The sequence below is a fragment of the Mustela putorius genome, unplaced genomic scaffold (assembly GCF_011764305.1).
Source record: "Mustela putorius furo isolate JIRA1106 unplaced genomic scaffold, ASM1176430v1.1 tig00000127_pilon_pilon_pilon, whole genome shotgun sequence".
NCBI classification, from domain to species: domain Eukaryota; kingdom Metazoa; phylum Chordata; class Mammalia; order Carnivora; family Mustelidae; genus Mustela; species Mustela putorius.
In genome coordinates this window covers 5471988-5489107 of record NW_025421288.1, presented here as the reverse complement: position 1 = coordinate 5489107, position 17120 = coordinate 5471988, and the positions used below count along the sequence as shown (strand labels likewise).

The 17120-nt window shown below is 38.0% G+C and overlaps 1 protein-coding gene across 1 annotated transcript; it reads left to right on the top strand.

Moving 5' to 3' along the window:
* The first annotated feature begins 913 nt into the window (after positions 1 to 913).
* LOC101689911 (olfactory receptor 5AN1) lies at positions 914 to 1852 on the top strand. The gene has a single exon (XM_004777675.2). It carries the CDS (start codon positions 914 to 916, stop codon positions 1850 to 1852), a length of 939 nt encoding a protein of 312 aa, XP_004777732.1.
* The last annotated feature ends 15268 nt before the right edge of the window (positions 1853 to 17120 follow it).

The following is a 17120-nucleotide window of genomic DNA, read 5'->3' as shown; positions in this document are numbered from 1 at the left end:
TGCATAACTTTATTGGTTACATATACTGTGCCTCAAGAAAATATTGTCAGAGTCATAAGTTATGATATAGTTTTCAGGCCAGCTAGAAGATGATACACTGACTACATGCATATAAGAGTTTGTGAAATTATTACAAAGAGGATAAATAACTTTTCTTAAGAATAAAAAAGGAAATTTCAAAACATTATCTAGATGGCCATGTTGGCCTGAAGAGCTATTTCGGTTTTAATCTAGAGTGATTCTACTTCTGTTCTTGTAAAGCAGTGATTATATAATGAATTATCTGAGGTTTTAAATAACAAATAGCATGGAGGACAGGGGGAGTTAGAGAGGAGAATGGAGTTGGGGGAAATTGGAAGGGGAAGTGAACCATGAGAGACTATGGACTCTTAAAAACAATCTGAGAGTTTTGAAGGGGCGGGGGGTGGGAGGTCGGGGTACCAGGTGGTGGGTATTATAGAGGGCACGGATTGCATGGAGCACTGGGTGTGGTGGAAAAATAATGAATACTGTTATGCTGAAAATAAAAAATAAATTAAAAAAACTTTTAATGAATGATCTCTGTAATAATCACAGCACTTATATTATTTTAGTTCTCAGTCAAATTAAAACATATCTCTTTAATTTTCATGAGAATTCATGAAATAATTGAGAATCTGAAGCACTTTTTTTCTTTTTTTAATTTCAATTCTATTAGTCAAATAAATATTAGTTGGAAGCACTTTTAAAATCACACTTCTTGATAATTTGAGATGAAAATCTGGGTCTTTTCACCAGGACAGTGAGACATTGGTTTTTCCCAGCACTCAGTGAAGGGGAAAAAGTAGCACATATGGGAATTGTAATACTGTCATCTTGCCTGAGTCAGCAGTGCATTCTCTTCTTTTTGCTCTGATTTTAGAAGTACAAGCCAATGATTGGGAGAGGAAATATTACACAGATCACCTGTTTCATCCTTTTGGGATTCTCTGATTTTCCCAGAATCCTAGCAGTGCTCTTTGTTGTATTCCTGCTGATCTACATTTTGACTCTGACTTGGAACCTGTGCCTCATCATCTTAATAAGGATGGACTCTCACCTTCACACACCCATGTACTTCTTCCTCAGTAATCTGTCCTTCATAGATATCTGCTATGTGACCTCTATAGCTCCCAAGATGCTCTCCAACTTTTTCCAAGAGCAGCAGACCATCACCTTTGTGGGTTGTGCTGTTCAGTACTTTGTCTTTTCAACCATGGGACTGAGTGAGTCTTGTCTCATGACAGCCATGGCTTATGACCGATATAGTGCCATTTGTAATCCACTTCTTTATTCATCCATCATGTCACCCACCCTCTGTATTCAGATGGTGCTGGGATCCTATTTGGCCGGACTCTCTGCTTCTATATCCCAGTTGTGTACCATGTTTCAGCTCCACTTTTGTGGGTCTAATGTCATCAATCATTTCTTCTGTGACATGCCCCAGCTGTTAGCCCTGTCCTGCACTGACACTTTCTTTGCACAACTGTTGACTGCTATATTAACAATGATCTTTGGGATTATAAATGCCCTCATTATCATGATATCCTATGGCTATATTGTCCTCTCCATCATGAAGATCACTTCAGCCAAAGGCAGGTCCAAGGCTTTCAACACATGTGCTTCTCATCTGACAGCAGTTTCCCTCTTCTATACCTCTGGTATGTTTGTCTATTTGAGTTCCAGCTCTGGTGGTTCTTCTAGTTTTGACAGATTTGCATCAGTATTCTACACTGTGGTTATTCCAATGCTGAATCCCTTGATTTACAGTCTGAGGAACAAGGAAATCAAAGATGCCTTGAAGAGGTTACAAAAGAAGAGATGGTCCTGCTGAGGTTCTGTCTAGACTTTTCCTCTCACAAAACTTAACCCCTAGTAACATGCACAGGAATGGACTTTAACAAAATTCATACTGCCTTTGGATAAAGAAAGGTTAATTTGAGACAGATAATATGCCAAATGGACTGAGAGCTGACTTGGTTCCACACAAGCACAATACATTTAAGTCTTGGAGTTTAATACTTTCTCACTTGCATGAGGAATGGCCTCATCATTTATTAATAGTCTGCAAGTATTTGTAAAATGTTAATGTTTAGAAACTTCCTACTTCTTTTTCTTCAGAGATTGAGCCCTGCTCTGTCCCAGACCTCTGACTGTAAAGGAGTGATACCTGATAGAGATCCCCAGGAGTGTAGAGACATTGTCTCCTAAATATTTTATGCAGCATAATCCAGACAAGAGGGTGATCAATGTCTGTTCTGTATTTCTGACCACAATGGGAATAAATCAAGAGAGGGGATGTGCCTTTGAACAGAAACAAAGCTATGCAACTGGCCTGGTTGTGTCCTCTGGGAAGAGCAATCTGAGGTGGCTAATGTTTGTTAAGGGCTCTTTCAGGACTGATCACCTGGTAAGTTTTTGGTCACATCTCAGTCTCCATCAGCTATAATCTAAGGAATCAGGAGGCAATTTGGATCATAAAGAAGAATGGAATGAATAATGTCATCCCTTCAGTACTATTTACTTATAACTTTCATGTTTTAATTATTGTGCCTCATGTCCAATGTGGATTTCTGATGGGAGATGATGTACAAAATTTATGTCAACTAATAGCAATTTCTGATATTGTGGCACACAAACCTCTTTTTCTCCTCCATTAAATCTTGAAACTTTGCCCTTAATTGACATAGCCAATGGGATTACACTACCAAGTTGTTTCTGGTATTTTAAGCATCTGTTCAAATTTGGTGTAAGGAGATTTGTGTGAGAATTTGTTGTAATAATATAGTTACTGAATGTGCAGTATTTGCAGAGACTAGGAACAAATATGGAAAACTGGTATGCATTCTTTCTTGTGTGTGTTCAGTATTTATCTCCTAGAAAGTTATGGTTGTATGGGTGATTCAGTGGATGGAGTAGATGGTCAAATTGCTCTAAAATGATATATTCTAGGAAGCCTCAAGGGTTAGGAGAGGAAATAGTGGGATATGCAGATTCTCAGCTCTGGCTAGTTTATGTTGTCTGAAGGAGAAAACAAAACATTTGGTCCTAGAGATCTGGTTAAAAAGAGGAACAAGATGTGTCCCAACACTGTTGACTAGCTAAATTGCTCAGTCTTTAACCAAATGATAAAAACTAGATGTCACAGACACTTCTCCAATGAAGACATACAAATGGCTATCAGACACATGAAAAAATGTTCATCATCACTAGCCATCAGGGAGATTCAAATTAAAACCACATTGAGATACCACCTTACACCACTTAGAATGGCCAAAATTAGCAAGACAGGAAACATCGTGTGTTGGAGAGGATGTGGAGAAAGGGGAACCCTCTTACACTGTTGGTGGCAATGCAAGTTGGTGCAGCCACTTTGGAAAACAGTGTGGAGATTCCTCAGGAAATTAAAAATAGAGCATCCCTATGACCTTGCAATTGCACTACTGGGTATTTACCCCAAAGATACAGAAGTAGTGAAAAGAAGGGCCACATATGCCCCAATATTTATAGCAGCAATGACCACAGTCGCCAAACTGTAGAAAGAACCAAGATGCCCTTCAATGGATGAATGGATAAGGAAGATGTGGTCCATATACACTATGAAGTATTGTGCCTCCATCAGAAAGGACAAATACCCAACTTTTGTATCAACATGGATGGGACTAGAAGAGATTATGCTGAGTGAAATAAGTCAAGCAGAGAGAATCAATTATCATATGGTTTCACTTATTTGTGGAGCATAACAAATACCATGGAGGACATAGGGAGATGGATAGGAGAAGGGAGTTGAGGGAAATTGGAAGGAAAGGTGGACCATGAGAGACTATGAACTCTGAAAAACATTCTGAGGGTTTTGAAGGGGTGGGTGGGTGGGAGGTTGGGGGAACCAGGTGGTAGGTATTATGGAGGGCACATATGGCATGGAGCACTGGGTGTGGTGCATAAACAATGAATTCTGTTATGCTGAAAAGAAATTAATAAAAAAAATTTTAAAAACTAGATGTCATTACATATACATATCCTCAGAGATTTAATGGATTATTTTAAAGACTTTTAAAAAAATTTTGTCAGAAAGATAGAGAGAGCACATGCACAAGAAGAGGGAGTGGCAGGCAGAGAGAGAAGTAGGCTCCCTGCTGAGTGAGCAAGGAGCCTGATGTGGGGCTTGATCCCAGAACCCTGGGATTATGAGCTGAGCCAAAGACAGCCACTTAACTAACTGAGCCACCCAGGCATCCCAATTTAATGGATTCTTTTATTTTTATTTTTATTTATTTTTGAATTTCTTTTCAGTGTTCATTGTGTTAATGAATGCTTTTGGTCTCAATTTTGATGAGTCACATGAATTATTCTATTTAATTAAAGACTTTAAGTGAAGAGGCATTTAAAACCTTTGCCAAATCTTGCATGAGTTTACATTTGGATAGGACTGAAAAAAGGGGAATTATTGAAATCTCCAGGAGGGTGTGTGGGTGCTTACCCCATTCCAAGGAAACTGTAGTACAAATAAAGGATGTTTGGGTTGCCAGTCCAGGTATAAGTATGTTGTTTGTGGCATTGCTCACTACATATGTATAAGGAAGTATGGGAAGTCTATTGCTAAAGTACTATGAGGGTTTCATCGGGAGACAAACTCTGCTAGATATTACTGGAGGATATTTCCATAATACTGTGCAGATCTAACTTTTGATGGGTTCAGATGAGCTCAGGCAGGTGACAAATAAGAGCTGCTGATGATAACTGGAAGTTAATCTTCTGGGAGCTCCTATAGATGGGTTAGGTTCCCAGAACTGCTGTCTTCTAAGAATTGCCTTCATCAGTGCACCTTGCATTTCAACTGCTGTTGAAAATCATATGCTAGAGGTACTGATGGGAAATGCCATTAAAATATTATTTCATTTTATTTAAAATTTTATTTATTTATTTGACAGAGATCACAAGTAGGCAGAGAGGCAGGCGGGGCAGGGGTATGGAAGCAGGATCCCTGCCAAGCAGAGAGCCCAATGCAGGGCTCAATCCCAGGACCCCAGGACCATGACCTGAGCCACAGGCAGAGGCTTTAACCCACTGAGCCACCCACGCACCACTAAAGTATTACTTTAAAGAAAAAACCTGGGAAAATAAAACATGATTATTTCAACTTGCCCCTTAAGAACTTTTAGACCAATGGTATATGCCAGATTCTACTCTTAGGTGAACCACATATTCTAAACTAGGTCAGTCTTTGGGACTAAAAAGACAGTTTAGCTTGCCCACAGTAATTGCACAGAGATTTTGTCATGTAATATCAAGGAACAGTGAATCTGCCAGCCCCCACTAAGAGTTTGCTAGATAAATACATCGAGGTGGGTGGTAAGGATGAAAAGAGAAATTAGGAAAGTTTCCTGTCTAGGAATATCTAACTAGGAGACCGACCCATATATAAAATAATAAATTCTACACTTTTGGTATCGTTCAATGTAAGATGATTGAAACAGACCCACAGACTAAGGGACTTGAAAAGAATAAGAACTCATGTGGATTATCAGGGAGTCCATGGAAAGTTCAGTCAGGAGGAGGGGCTTTACCTCATTTTGTAGGATTTACTTCACAAAAGAGAAGGGCATTTCCCATAGTCATACAAATTAACAAAGTGAAGTGGTTTGAATGTGCAGAAGGTATTATTGGGAGCCATGTCCCATAAGAATGAAAAGTTGAGCATGAATTTTAGTACAAAGACTTAGCATTTCTTTTTTTTTTTGTTCAGGATTTTACTTAAATTCCAATTACTTCACATACAGTATATTATTAGTTTCAGGTGTAGAATTTAGTGATTCATAACTTACATACAACACCCAGTGCTCATCACAGCAAGTGCCCTTCTTTTTTTTTAAGATTTTATTTATTTTATTTGACACAGAGAGAGAGAGATCACAAGTAGGCATAGAGGCAGGCAGAGAGAGAGGGGGAAGCAGGCTCCCCGCTGAGCAGAGAGCCTGATGTGGGGCTCAATCCCAAGACCCTGAGATCATGACCTGAGCCAAAGGCAGAAGATTAACCCACTGAGCCACCCAGGTGCCCAGAAAGTGCCCTTCTTACTACCCATCACCCATTTAAACTATTCCCCTGCCTACCTCCCCTCTAGCAACAATCTAAGAGGTAGGTTACATTTGGAAGGTATCTGAATGACAGTAGGTAGGATTGAAGTTTAAAAAAATACCAGTTACATTAATATCATTTTGCAATTTATTTTATTTAAAAATTTATTTATTTTTTTTATTGAGGTATAATTTACATATGACACTGTATAAGTTTGTTATGCAATATATTGATTTGATACTTTTATATGTTGCAATATGATTACTGCCTGTAGCATTAGTGAACAATTATTTTGTGTCATATAATTATTTCTATTCTGTGGTGAGAACATCTTAAAATCTGGTCTCTTAGTTACTTTGAAGTGTATAATACAGTATTGTTGACTGTATTCACTATGCTGTGCATTAGATCTCCAGAACTTAATTATCTTTTAAGAGTAAATTTGTACACATACAAATGTCTCCCCAATTCTGCCAACCAGCCCCTAGTCACCATTATTCCTCTCTGTGTTCATAAGTTCAGCATTTTTAGATTCCACATACTAGTGATATCACAGTGTTTGTCTTCCCCCGACTCCCAGTTATCTCACTTAACTTAATGCTATCAATGCCATCAAATTTATTTAAGAGCGAGAGAGAGTAAGCACAAGCAGGGGGAGTGGGAGAGGGAGAAGCAGATTCCCCACTGAGCAGGGAGCCTAAGGTGGGGCTTGATCCCAGGACCAGGGAGACATTTAATTGACTAAGCCGCCCAGGCACCCCCTCCACACTGTTTTTAATAATGGTTGGATTTACTTTCCTACAACAGTGCATTGGATTCCCTATTCTTCACATGCTCATCAATACTTATTATCTCTTTTTTTTCTTGATAATAACCATTCTAACAGCTATGAGGTGGTATCTCATTGTGGTTTTGATTTGCATTTCCCTGATGATTAGTAACATGGAGCATCTTTTTATGTACTTGTTGGCCATTTGGATGTCTTCTTTGGAAAAATGTTTAAGTTCCTCTGCCCATTTTAAATCTAGATTATTCCTTTTTTTTTTTTTTTTTTTTTGGTTACTGAATTGTATGATTCTTTGTATATTTTTTATGGTAACCTCTTTTTTTAATTTTATTTTTTAGTAATCTTTTTTTAACTTTATTTTTTCAATGTTCCAAAATTCATTGTTTATGCATCACACCCAGTTCTCCATGCAATACATGCCTCCCTTAATACCCACCACCAGGCTCACCCAACCTGCCAGCTCCCTCCCCTCCAAAACCCTCAGTTTGTTTCTCAGAGTCCACAGTCTCTCATGGTTTGTCTCCTCCTCCAATTTCCCCACACTCCTTTCTCCTCTCCTCCCAATGTCCTCCATGTTATTTCTTATGCTCCACAAATTAGTGAAAACATATGATAATTGACTCTCTCTGCTTGAGTTATTTCACTCAGCATAATCTCTTCCAGTCCCGTCCATGTTGATACATTTGGGTATTCGTCCTTTCTGAAGATAACCTCTTAACCATAAATGGCTTGTAAATATTTTCCCCATTTCCTAGCTTGCCTTTTCATCTTGTTGATTTTTTTTTTTTTTTTTTTTTTTGCTGTGCAGAGATTTTAATATGATGTAGTCCTACTTAATGATTTTTGCTTTTATTTTTTGTGCTTTTGGTGTCATTTCCAAAAAATTATTGCCAAGACCAGTGTCAAGGGGACTTTTTCCTCATGTTTTCTTCAAGGAGTTTTATGAGTTCAGGTCATATGTTTAAGCCTCTAAACCATCTTGAGTTAATTTTTGTGGGTGGTGTAAGATAGGGGTCCATTTTTTTTTTTTCTGCATATGGTTATCCAGTTTTCCAACACCATTTGTTGGACAGAATGTCCTTTCCCCATTGAGTATTCTTTTCTCCTTTGTCATATATTCATTAACTGATTGGGGGCTTATCTGGGTTCTCTGTTCTGTTCCATTGGTTTATGTATGTGTTTTTATGCTACTACCATACTGTTTTAATTATTATAGCTTTTCGTGTAGTTTGAAATCAGGAAGTGGGAAGCCTCTGGCTTTGTTCTTTGTCAGCATTGCTTTGGCAATTTGGGGTTTTTTTGTGGTTCCATACAAATTTTAGGGTTGTTTTTTCTGTGAAAAATGCCACTGGAATTATGATAGGTATTACACTGAATCTATTGATGGCTTTGGTTAGTGTAGTTATTTTAATTCTTCTGTTTCATGAACATGGGATATCATTCTATTTGTTTATGTTCTCAATTTCTTTCATCAATGTCTTAGAGTTTTCATTGCATAGATCTTTCACCTCCTTGTTTTATTCCTTAGTATTTATTGATTTTGATGCAATTGTGAATGGGATAGTTTTCTTCTTTTTCAGATGTTTTGTTGTTAGTGTATGGAAAAAAGAATGAATTCTGTATGTTGATTTTATATCCTGCAACTTTACTGAATTCATTGATTACTTCTAACAGTGGCTTGCTTGACTCTTTATGATTTTCCATAAATAAGATCAAATCATCTGCAAATAGAAGCCACTTTACTTCTTGTCCTATTTGTGTGCTTTTTATTTCTTTATCTTGTCTAGTTGCTCTAGCTAGGACTCCAGCACCATGTTGAATGAGTGGCTTTGTCAGTCACGCATGTGTGGGGGAAAAAAACAGTAGTGAGGGTGGGCATTCTTATCTTGTTCCTGGTCTTAGAGGAAAAACTCTCAATCTTCATCTCCAATGAGTAAAGAGAAAAATTAGAAAGACTCAGAAAAAAAGGGTAATAAAACTTAGCCTTGCATTAAGGACCATATCAAGGATGTGTTTATTACCTCCCATTGTTTTAAACTCTAAATGGTTGAAGGTTTTGCTCAGTAAATCTTTTTAATTTGACAAATGGTTCATGTAAAAGAAATTCAGCAATGTAGAGTGTGATTCTCACAGAGAAGCCTGATAGGACTGAGATATTTCATATATATTTTGGACAGAGACAAAGATATTTAGAACAGAATTGTTAATGTGTCTACTGATCTGTGGAATGTACCTGAATAAGTAAATAAGAAGTCAACTATTAATCTGGACTAGGAGAAATTTGGCTACTTGAGACTTTAAAGAATCTGGGGGCCATCAATTTTCAATGGCTAGGAAACCGTCTGGGACAGTTGATCAGACTCTTATGGAGCAGATGTTTTTCAATTCACTCTTCAAATGTGGCCAAAGAGGAGAAACATCAAAGTAAGGACATTAGAGAAGGTGAAACTAACTATCTTGGAAAATAGTGAATTAGGGAAAATGGAAATAGTCCCTAGTTATGGAATAGTACACACTCTCAGTGTGGGAGTTCCTCATAAAATCTGCCTAGTAGAATCTTGGGATTGCTATAGACCAGTGAGTTTTATATGCGTCTTACTTCTCCACTTTCAAAATAGGTGTGTTTATTGCTATTTCCTGATCCAGGTTCCACCACTGAATATTGGATATGTGAACCAGACAACTTGCACCTGAAAAAGTGAATGTTTAGGTATAAATCTAACAAAATATGTGTAAGATACACATGAGGAAAATTCATTTACTACTTGTAGGAACATATTTCTAAACCAAGAAGAACCATACAGACATTATTAAGAGACTGCTAGGAATTCCTTAAAGATCCAATTTTGACTGGAGAAGACACTAAGGCAAATATGACTGATAAGTATCTAGAATATATAATGGATTCCTATGAATAAAAAAGGAAGTGTCTGCATTAATATGGGCTAAGTAAATCAATAGGAATTTTGTGACAAAGTACAAATGGTCTTAAAATATATTAAAGAATTTAGGGATGCCTGGGTGGCTCAGTTGGTTAAGAAGCTGCCTTCAGCTCAGGTCATGATCCCAGCGTCCTGGGATCGAGTCCCACATCGGGCTCCTTGCTTGGCAGGGAGTCTGCTTCTCCCTCTGCCTCTGCCTGTGTTCGCTCTCTCTCCCTCTCTCTCTCTCTCTGAAAAATAAAAAAAAAAAAACATATTAAAGAATTTAAACCTCATTAATTATAGAGTGATAAAATTTCACACCTATCATTTAAGTAAAAAGTATCAAGTAGGACAATATCAAGTGTCAACTAAAGTATACAGTTACAGAGTTTCATCTTCTGCTGATGAGAGTGTACTCTGGTACATCTATTTTTGAACGCAGTCTTTCACTATCCAATAAAGTGGCCTTAAAGGACAGTGGTAAAGGGAAGTTCTTCTAGTGGTCAAAATTCCAAGAAGCACACCTGGTTGTCCAGTTTGAATTGAGGGAGAAAGCTCCTGGGTTAAAGGCACACATGGGCTTTTAAGAAGTGATAGATATCTTGACTAGTTGGTCAGGAACCTAGAAGGAACAAGTTTGGAAGATTGGTGACGGGAACATCCAGGGAAGAAGTATATGTATAAACCTATAGGCATAAAGCCCCTAGATCTTTTTGTCACATGTTAATACTCACCAGAAAATATCCATTGCATTGGGAGTTCTCACACTTAGATGGACAGGTTGACAAAGACTATGAATGTCATTTAGTCTCCCTCTTTGTATATTCCAATTCATGGCTACTAGGAACAGAGAATGAACACGGTGGAATGGATGAAGGCACTGCTTAAGCACCTTCTCACCAAGACCAAATTACTGACACCACTGAATATCCAATGTGTTAGCAAAGAAGATAAACCTGAACACTAAATGATACTCAGGTATACCAACCACTTGGTGATAGGTATATTATAGTGAACTCCACCACTTTGGAAGGGAGAGTGATATATGTTTACTTGAATTGACACATTCTTTAGTTAAAGGTCTGCCTTCCATGTGTGCAGTATCTCTGCCAGTACCAGCAACTGAGGGCCTACAAAACACTCAGTCTAGGGATTCTGGGTGGCTCAGTCAGTTAAGCATCTGGCTTTGGCTCAGTCATGATCTCAGGGTTCTGGGATCAAGCCCCACATCAGTCTCCCTTCTCAGAGGGGAGCCTGCTTCTCCTTTTCCCTCTGCCTGCTGCTCTCCCTGCTTGTTTTCTATTTTTCTCTCTCTCACTGTCAAATAAAAAATTTAAAAACACCCAGGCTATCCAATATAACATTGCCTCAGCTAAAAGGACACAGTTTACAGCAAAGAAGGTGAGCTGATGGAAGTATAAGCATGAGATTCACTGATCTTTTATTGTATGTCATTATGTTATTATGTTATTGTATGTCATTAAAGAAGTATCTGCTTTAAGCTGAATTAAGGTGTCAGCTAGAAAAAAATTCCTTATATTTAAGGTGTTATCTTCCAGGGAGCTGAATGTGAACTAAACAAACATAATATAGAGTGGTTTTCCCCAGGACCTTATGTACATGGCTCCAGGAACCAAAGAATAGAGTAGAATTTTCCCCTCCTTCACCATCATTCCCAGTGACCCCCTTTTATAATGTGTGCTTTCTTTCCCCCATAAACTTAGGTTATACAATCTTGGGCCCTAGATCCCAGGTAGAAACACTGTCAAGGGACACAAAAGGAGTCCAATGAACTCAAAACTGAGACTTTCATCTGATGCTAGTAGACCATCAGGCAAAGAAAGGACTTGCTTTATGGTGGGGATAATTGACTTGATTATCGTGAGGATTTAGGGTTGCTGCTACACAGTCAGCTAGAATAAGAGTGTTTGGGGTCCGGGGGATTCACTGACGCATCTCTTGATGCCTGTGTATCCAGAAGAGCAGTTAATAGGCAATTGCAGCACCCAATAGCTATTAAGAGCAAGGCAACTAAGGGCTCTATTTCTTTAGGGATATATGTGTTGGATCTCTCTCTAGATGAGCAAACTATACCAGATGAAATAATGGCTGAGAGTGAGGGAAATATGGAATCAGTAGTGGAGAGATCAAATTAATCTGGGACCTCAGAACTAGCTGCTCTATCAAGCACTGAAAATTGCTTCACTAACCCTATTGACTGAACCTCCCTTCTTGAGAGGATCTGAGAGCATCTAGTTCCCACAAAAATGGAGTCTCCGTATTGTAATATGGGAAATACAATGCAAGGGCATGAAAAATCTGAGTGGTACTAAGGGTTATCTATATCAAATACTTCTTCTCCACCTCTTAGGATCTCCTTAACCTCACCTGTTTGTCAACCTTTTTGTTATAGTCCCAGCTATTGCTGTAATTAGCAATCTGCAAGACTTCACACCCATTTCACTTGGGTGCAACCTGACAATATCTTGCCTCATGTTCGCTCCCTATTCCACACAAAATATTAACTGTATTTGATCTAGGAGAGAAACCCTGATTTTGTCTTTCTCTTTTCTCTTGTTCTGAAATATTTGAACAGGTATGTACACATTCTTTAACAAGAGCTATCTCATCACATGGCAGTGGACAATGTTAGAGTAAGAGACAATAAGCATTTACATGATAAATATAGAAGTTTAAAACTAGAAGTTAACAAATAATCAGAACAAACTTCTGTGAAATTTACTTACTGGAGAGGAAAACAGAGGTAGAGAAAGGTTTTTAAAGATCCACTGAAGCAGTGTGTAACAACCAGAATGAATCTGTGGGACGTGTCACCATTTCTCTTGGTTTCCCATAGGTTCTCAGATTGGGGAGCCAGGCAAAGCACTGCATTTATGACATGACTGAGGATGGAGATCTGTGCTTTCTAAATGTGGATATTAAAAACAAGTGTGCAGTATTACCTATGGGATAGTCTTGCTGAAAATTTCAGAACTAAATCAATTAAGCCCCTATATCCAACTACCAATTTACATGAAACACAGGAGACAGAAAAACATACTAAACCGTATTATGAGGATTGAATTAGCAAAATGCAGAATCTGAGAAGTTCCAAAGGAAAAACAGATAAATTTCATAGAGACCAAGAGAGAGACAGAGACACATATACATGCATAAAGAGATCCAGAGGCAGAGAGATACAGAGACAGAAAGAGACAGAAAGAATCAACATATTAAAAAAAAAAAAAAGCCAAACCCATCTTAACAGTTAGGTATACACACTCAAGCGATGAAAGTATTAAAAAAAAAATAAACATTGTGGTACAGATGGCCCTTCTTTTCACTACATCTGTATCTTTGGGGTAAATACCCAGTAGTGCGATTGCAGGGTCATAGGGAAGCTCTATTTTTAATTTCTTGAGGAATCTCCACACTGTTCTCCAAAGTGGGTACACCAACTTGCATTCCCACCAACAGTGTAAGAGGGTTCCCCTTTCTCCACATCCCCTCCAACACATGTTGTTTCCTGACTTGCTAATTTTGGCCATTCTAACTGGCATAAGGTGGTATCTCAATGTGGTTTTAATTTGAATCTCCCTAATGGCTAGTGATGATGAACATTTTTTCATGTGTCTGATGACCATTTGTATGTCTTCATTGGAGAAGTGTCTGTTCATATCTTCTGCCCATTTTTTGATATGATTATCTGTTTTGTGTGTTGAGTTTGAGGAGTTCTTTATAGATCCTGGATATCAACCTTTTGTTTGTACTGTCATTTGCAAATACCTTCTCCCATGTGGGTTGCCTCTTTGTTTTGTTGACTGTGTCCTTTATAGCAGCAATGGCCACAGTCATCAAACTGTGGAAAGAACCAAGATGCCCTTCAATGGACGAATAGATAAGGAAGATGTGGTCCATATACACTATGGAGTATTATGTCTCCATCAGAAAGGACGAATACCCAACTTTTGTAGCAACATGGACAGGACTGGATGAGATTATGCTGAGTGAAATAAGTCAAGCAGAGAGAGTCAATTATCATATGGTTTCGCTTATTTGTGGAGCATAACAAATAGCATGGAGGACAAGGGGAATTAGAGAGAAGAAGGGAGTTGAGGGAAATTGGAAGGGGAGGTGAACCATGAGAGACTATGGACTCTGAAAAACAATCTGAGGGTTTTGAAGGGGTGGGGGTTGGGAGGTTAGGGGAACCAGGTGGTGGGTATTAGAGAGGGCAGAATTGCATGAAGCACTGGGTTGGTGCAAAAACAATGAATACTGTTACACTGAAAAGAAATTTTTTTAAAAAGTTATACTTAAAAAAAATAAAATAAAATGCATGTACACTTTGACCCACAAAATATAATATAATATAACATATATGTTAATAAAAAATGAAATAAAATGGGAAAAATATAAAATAAAAATAAAATATATAGAGAAAGTCTGATACAGTAAGAAAACCATTAACTAAATTAAAAATTTGAACAGTACATTATATAGCTTATTAAAACATAATTTATAAAGTTTTAAATACATACAAAAATAATGTCATGTTCTGGATGGCACTAGAGTGTAGTATGCTTAGCGAAATAAGTCAATCAGAGAAAGACAACTATCATATGATCTCCCTGATATGAGGAAGTGGAGATGCAATATTGGAGGTTTGTGGGGTAGGAAAAGAAAAAATGAAAGAAGATGGGATTGGGAGGGAGACAAACCATAAAAGACTCAATCTCAAAAAAACAGACTGAGGGTTGCTGGGGGACGGGGGGACAGGAGAGGGTGGTGGGAATATGGACATTGGAGAGGGATGTGCTATGATGAGTGCTGTGAAATGTATAGACCTGGCGATTCACAGACCTGTACCCCTGGAGATAAAAATACATGATATGTTTATTTAAAAATTTAAAAATTAAAAATAAATAAATAAAAATAACATCATGTAACAAAAGCTGAATATCAGGGAATTGTATATATAACATGTACTTTTTTTGGTAAAAATATAAACAAAAATGGGGAAATTACAACAATGAAGATTGCTAACATTTATTGAGCACTCCCAAGCACTGTACAGATTTACTTCATTTAGGTTTACCACAATTCTTTCAGCTAGTTGTTCTTTTATCACCTCCATTCTGCTGATTAGCACAGTGAGATTAAGTAAAAGGGTCAAGGTCATAGAGTTTGTAAGAAAGTCAGAATTCAACCCAAGCAGGTCTGTCCAGAGCTTCAGTACATTATCACCAAAACCACAATGAATAATTGTTTTGATAAAGGCTTCAAATATTGGGTGAGCATACAATCTGGTTTGCCTGGAACAATCCTGATTTATGCGTATTGTCCTGAAATGATTATCAATAATTCTTTTTTCATGACCAAGGTTGTTCAGTTTGGATAATAAGTGATATGATCTCCCTGCATTAAGAGCCCCTTGTAGAGTTCCTGATTCTGAAAGTCTAGAAAGAAAAATTAGAATTTGATTCACTTAGGTCATGAGGGGCACATGATAGCACAGAGAAATGGACTCAGCTGGGAACATTTCTCTATGTGTTTCCTCCATCCCTCACTCTGGAGACTAATTAGATGCCAACAATGCCTTCTGTTAATTACCTCCTCTCTTGCCACACTGGACCCTAAGGAGACCTTTAAGAGAATCTTGAGTTGGAAGCACCTCTCTTGAAGCAATGGCTAGTAGGACCTAGGGGAAGTAAACATACCCATCCTGAAATGCTCATCTTGTGATGTTTGTGTCCTTCAAATCCCTAGAGAACTCTGTGCACATCTGGGCATATAGGGTACAGTCAAGAAGACAGCACAGGTCCAGGCACACGTCCAGGACAAGGCAGCCATGGTAGCAGTGCCTCTCAGATTTCACCAAGATATACCTGTTAGAACATCTACAATACCTGGGTGGGTAAAATCAGAATGGGAAAATTTGGCTTGCTTGCTTCTTTATTTAAAAAAGGTTTTACTTATTTATTTGAGAGACAAAACATAAGAGGGGGAGGTGCAGAGGGAGCAGCATGCCCAATCCTGGGCTTGATCCCAGGACCCTGGGACCATGACCTGAGCTCATGGCAGATGCTTAACCAGCTGAGCCATCCAGGCACCCTTGGTTTGCTTTCTTCGTGCAACCCTGATTTCCTATGCATTCAATTCAGAGTCCTCATGCATCCAGGTTCAATTACTATTTTTACTTTTTTATTTTCTCATGATAACTATATTCCCTCTTCCCTAACCCTGTGGGAGTATTTGAATGTTAACAGAATCCAAGGTATTTTAACTGAAAGAAAAACATCTCCCATGGAATTTCGGTCATTGACAAATAGGTAGAATGAGGAGTGGAGAGTATGGAGGTTTTCTAATAGCTCAAGGAGCCCCAGATTTTCATTACCATATAATTCCGCTTTTTCCCTGTAAAAACTTTTTGGAAAACACCTTTAGGATATAATCATTATTACCATTTATTATTAATATAAAAACCCATTTTCAAGAGCTTACTGTGACCAGCACTCTATTACATACTTTACATACCATACTTAAATAGGTTTTCACAGAAACCTAATGAGATCATGGTCATTCCTCCCTTACAAATGAAGAAATGGAGACAAACAGTGGTGATGTGATTTGCTAACCATCATAAAGTTGGTAAACCGTGGAGCCAAGTATACTCTGCTTCTCAGTAATTAATTTAGTTTCCCATTTATATTCATTAGGAATAGTTGAAACTGTTTCTTAGCCTGAAATGCAGTAGCCAGAGGGAGTTGATACAATTTTATTCCAAAGCACTTTGATGGCATTATTTTGCATAAATATACAATTTATATAGCTTTTGTAAATATTAAAAATTGTCCTTGACTGCCATCTTTCCAGACCCATCTTTAAAGTGGATATTAAAATTAAAAAATTTTTTTAAATAAAGTGGATATTAATCTTTGTAATAGTTGATGCAAGAGGTCACTTACTTCAGCTACAGTTGATACTAGGCCAATGTGATCTTTTGACCCTACCTACTCTTATTTGTTTAAACTTTAAGAATCATCTTGAAGCTTTAAGCAACTTATAAACAATAAGTAGTTCAATGTTAATAACTAGGAAAATAAAGATGAAAGACACAGAAACTTTTTTTTTAAAGATTTTTTTTTTATTATTTATTTGTCAGAGACAGAGGGAGAGAGAGCAAGCGAGCACAGGCAGACAGAGAGGCAGGCAGAAGCAGAGGGAGAAGCAGGCTCCCTGCCGAGTAAGGAGCCCGATGTGGGACTCGATCCCAGGACCCTGGGATCATGACCTGAGCCGAAGGCAGCTGC

Excerpts from the sequence above, each read along its gene's own strand:
- LOC101689911 (XM_004777675.2), top strand. The coding sequence starts at position 914 with ATGATTGGGAGAGGAAATATTACACAGATCACCTGTTTCATCCTTTTG.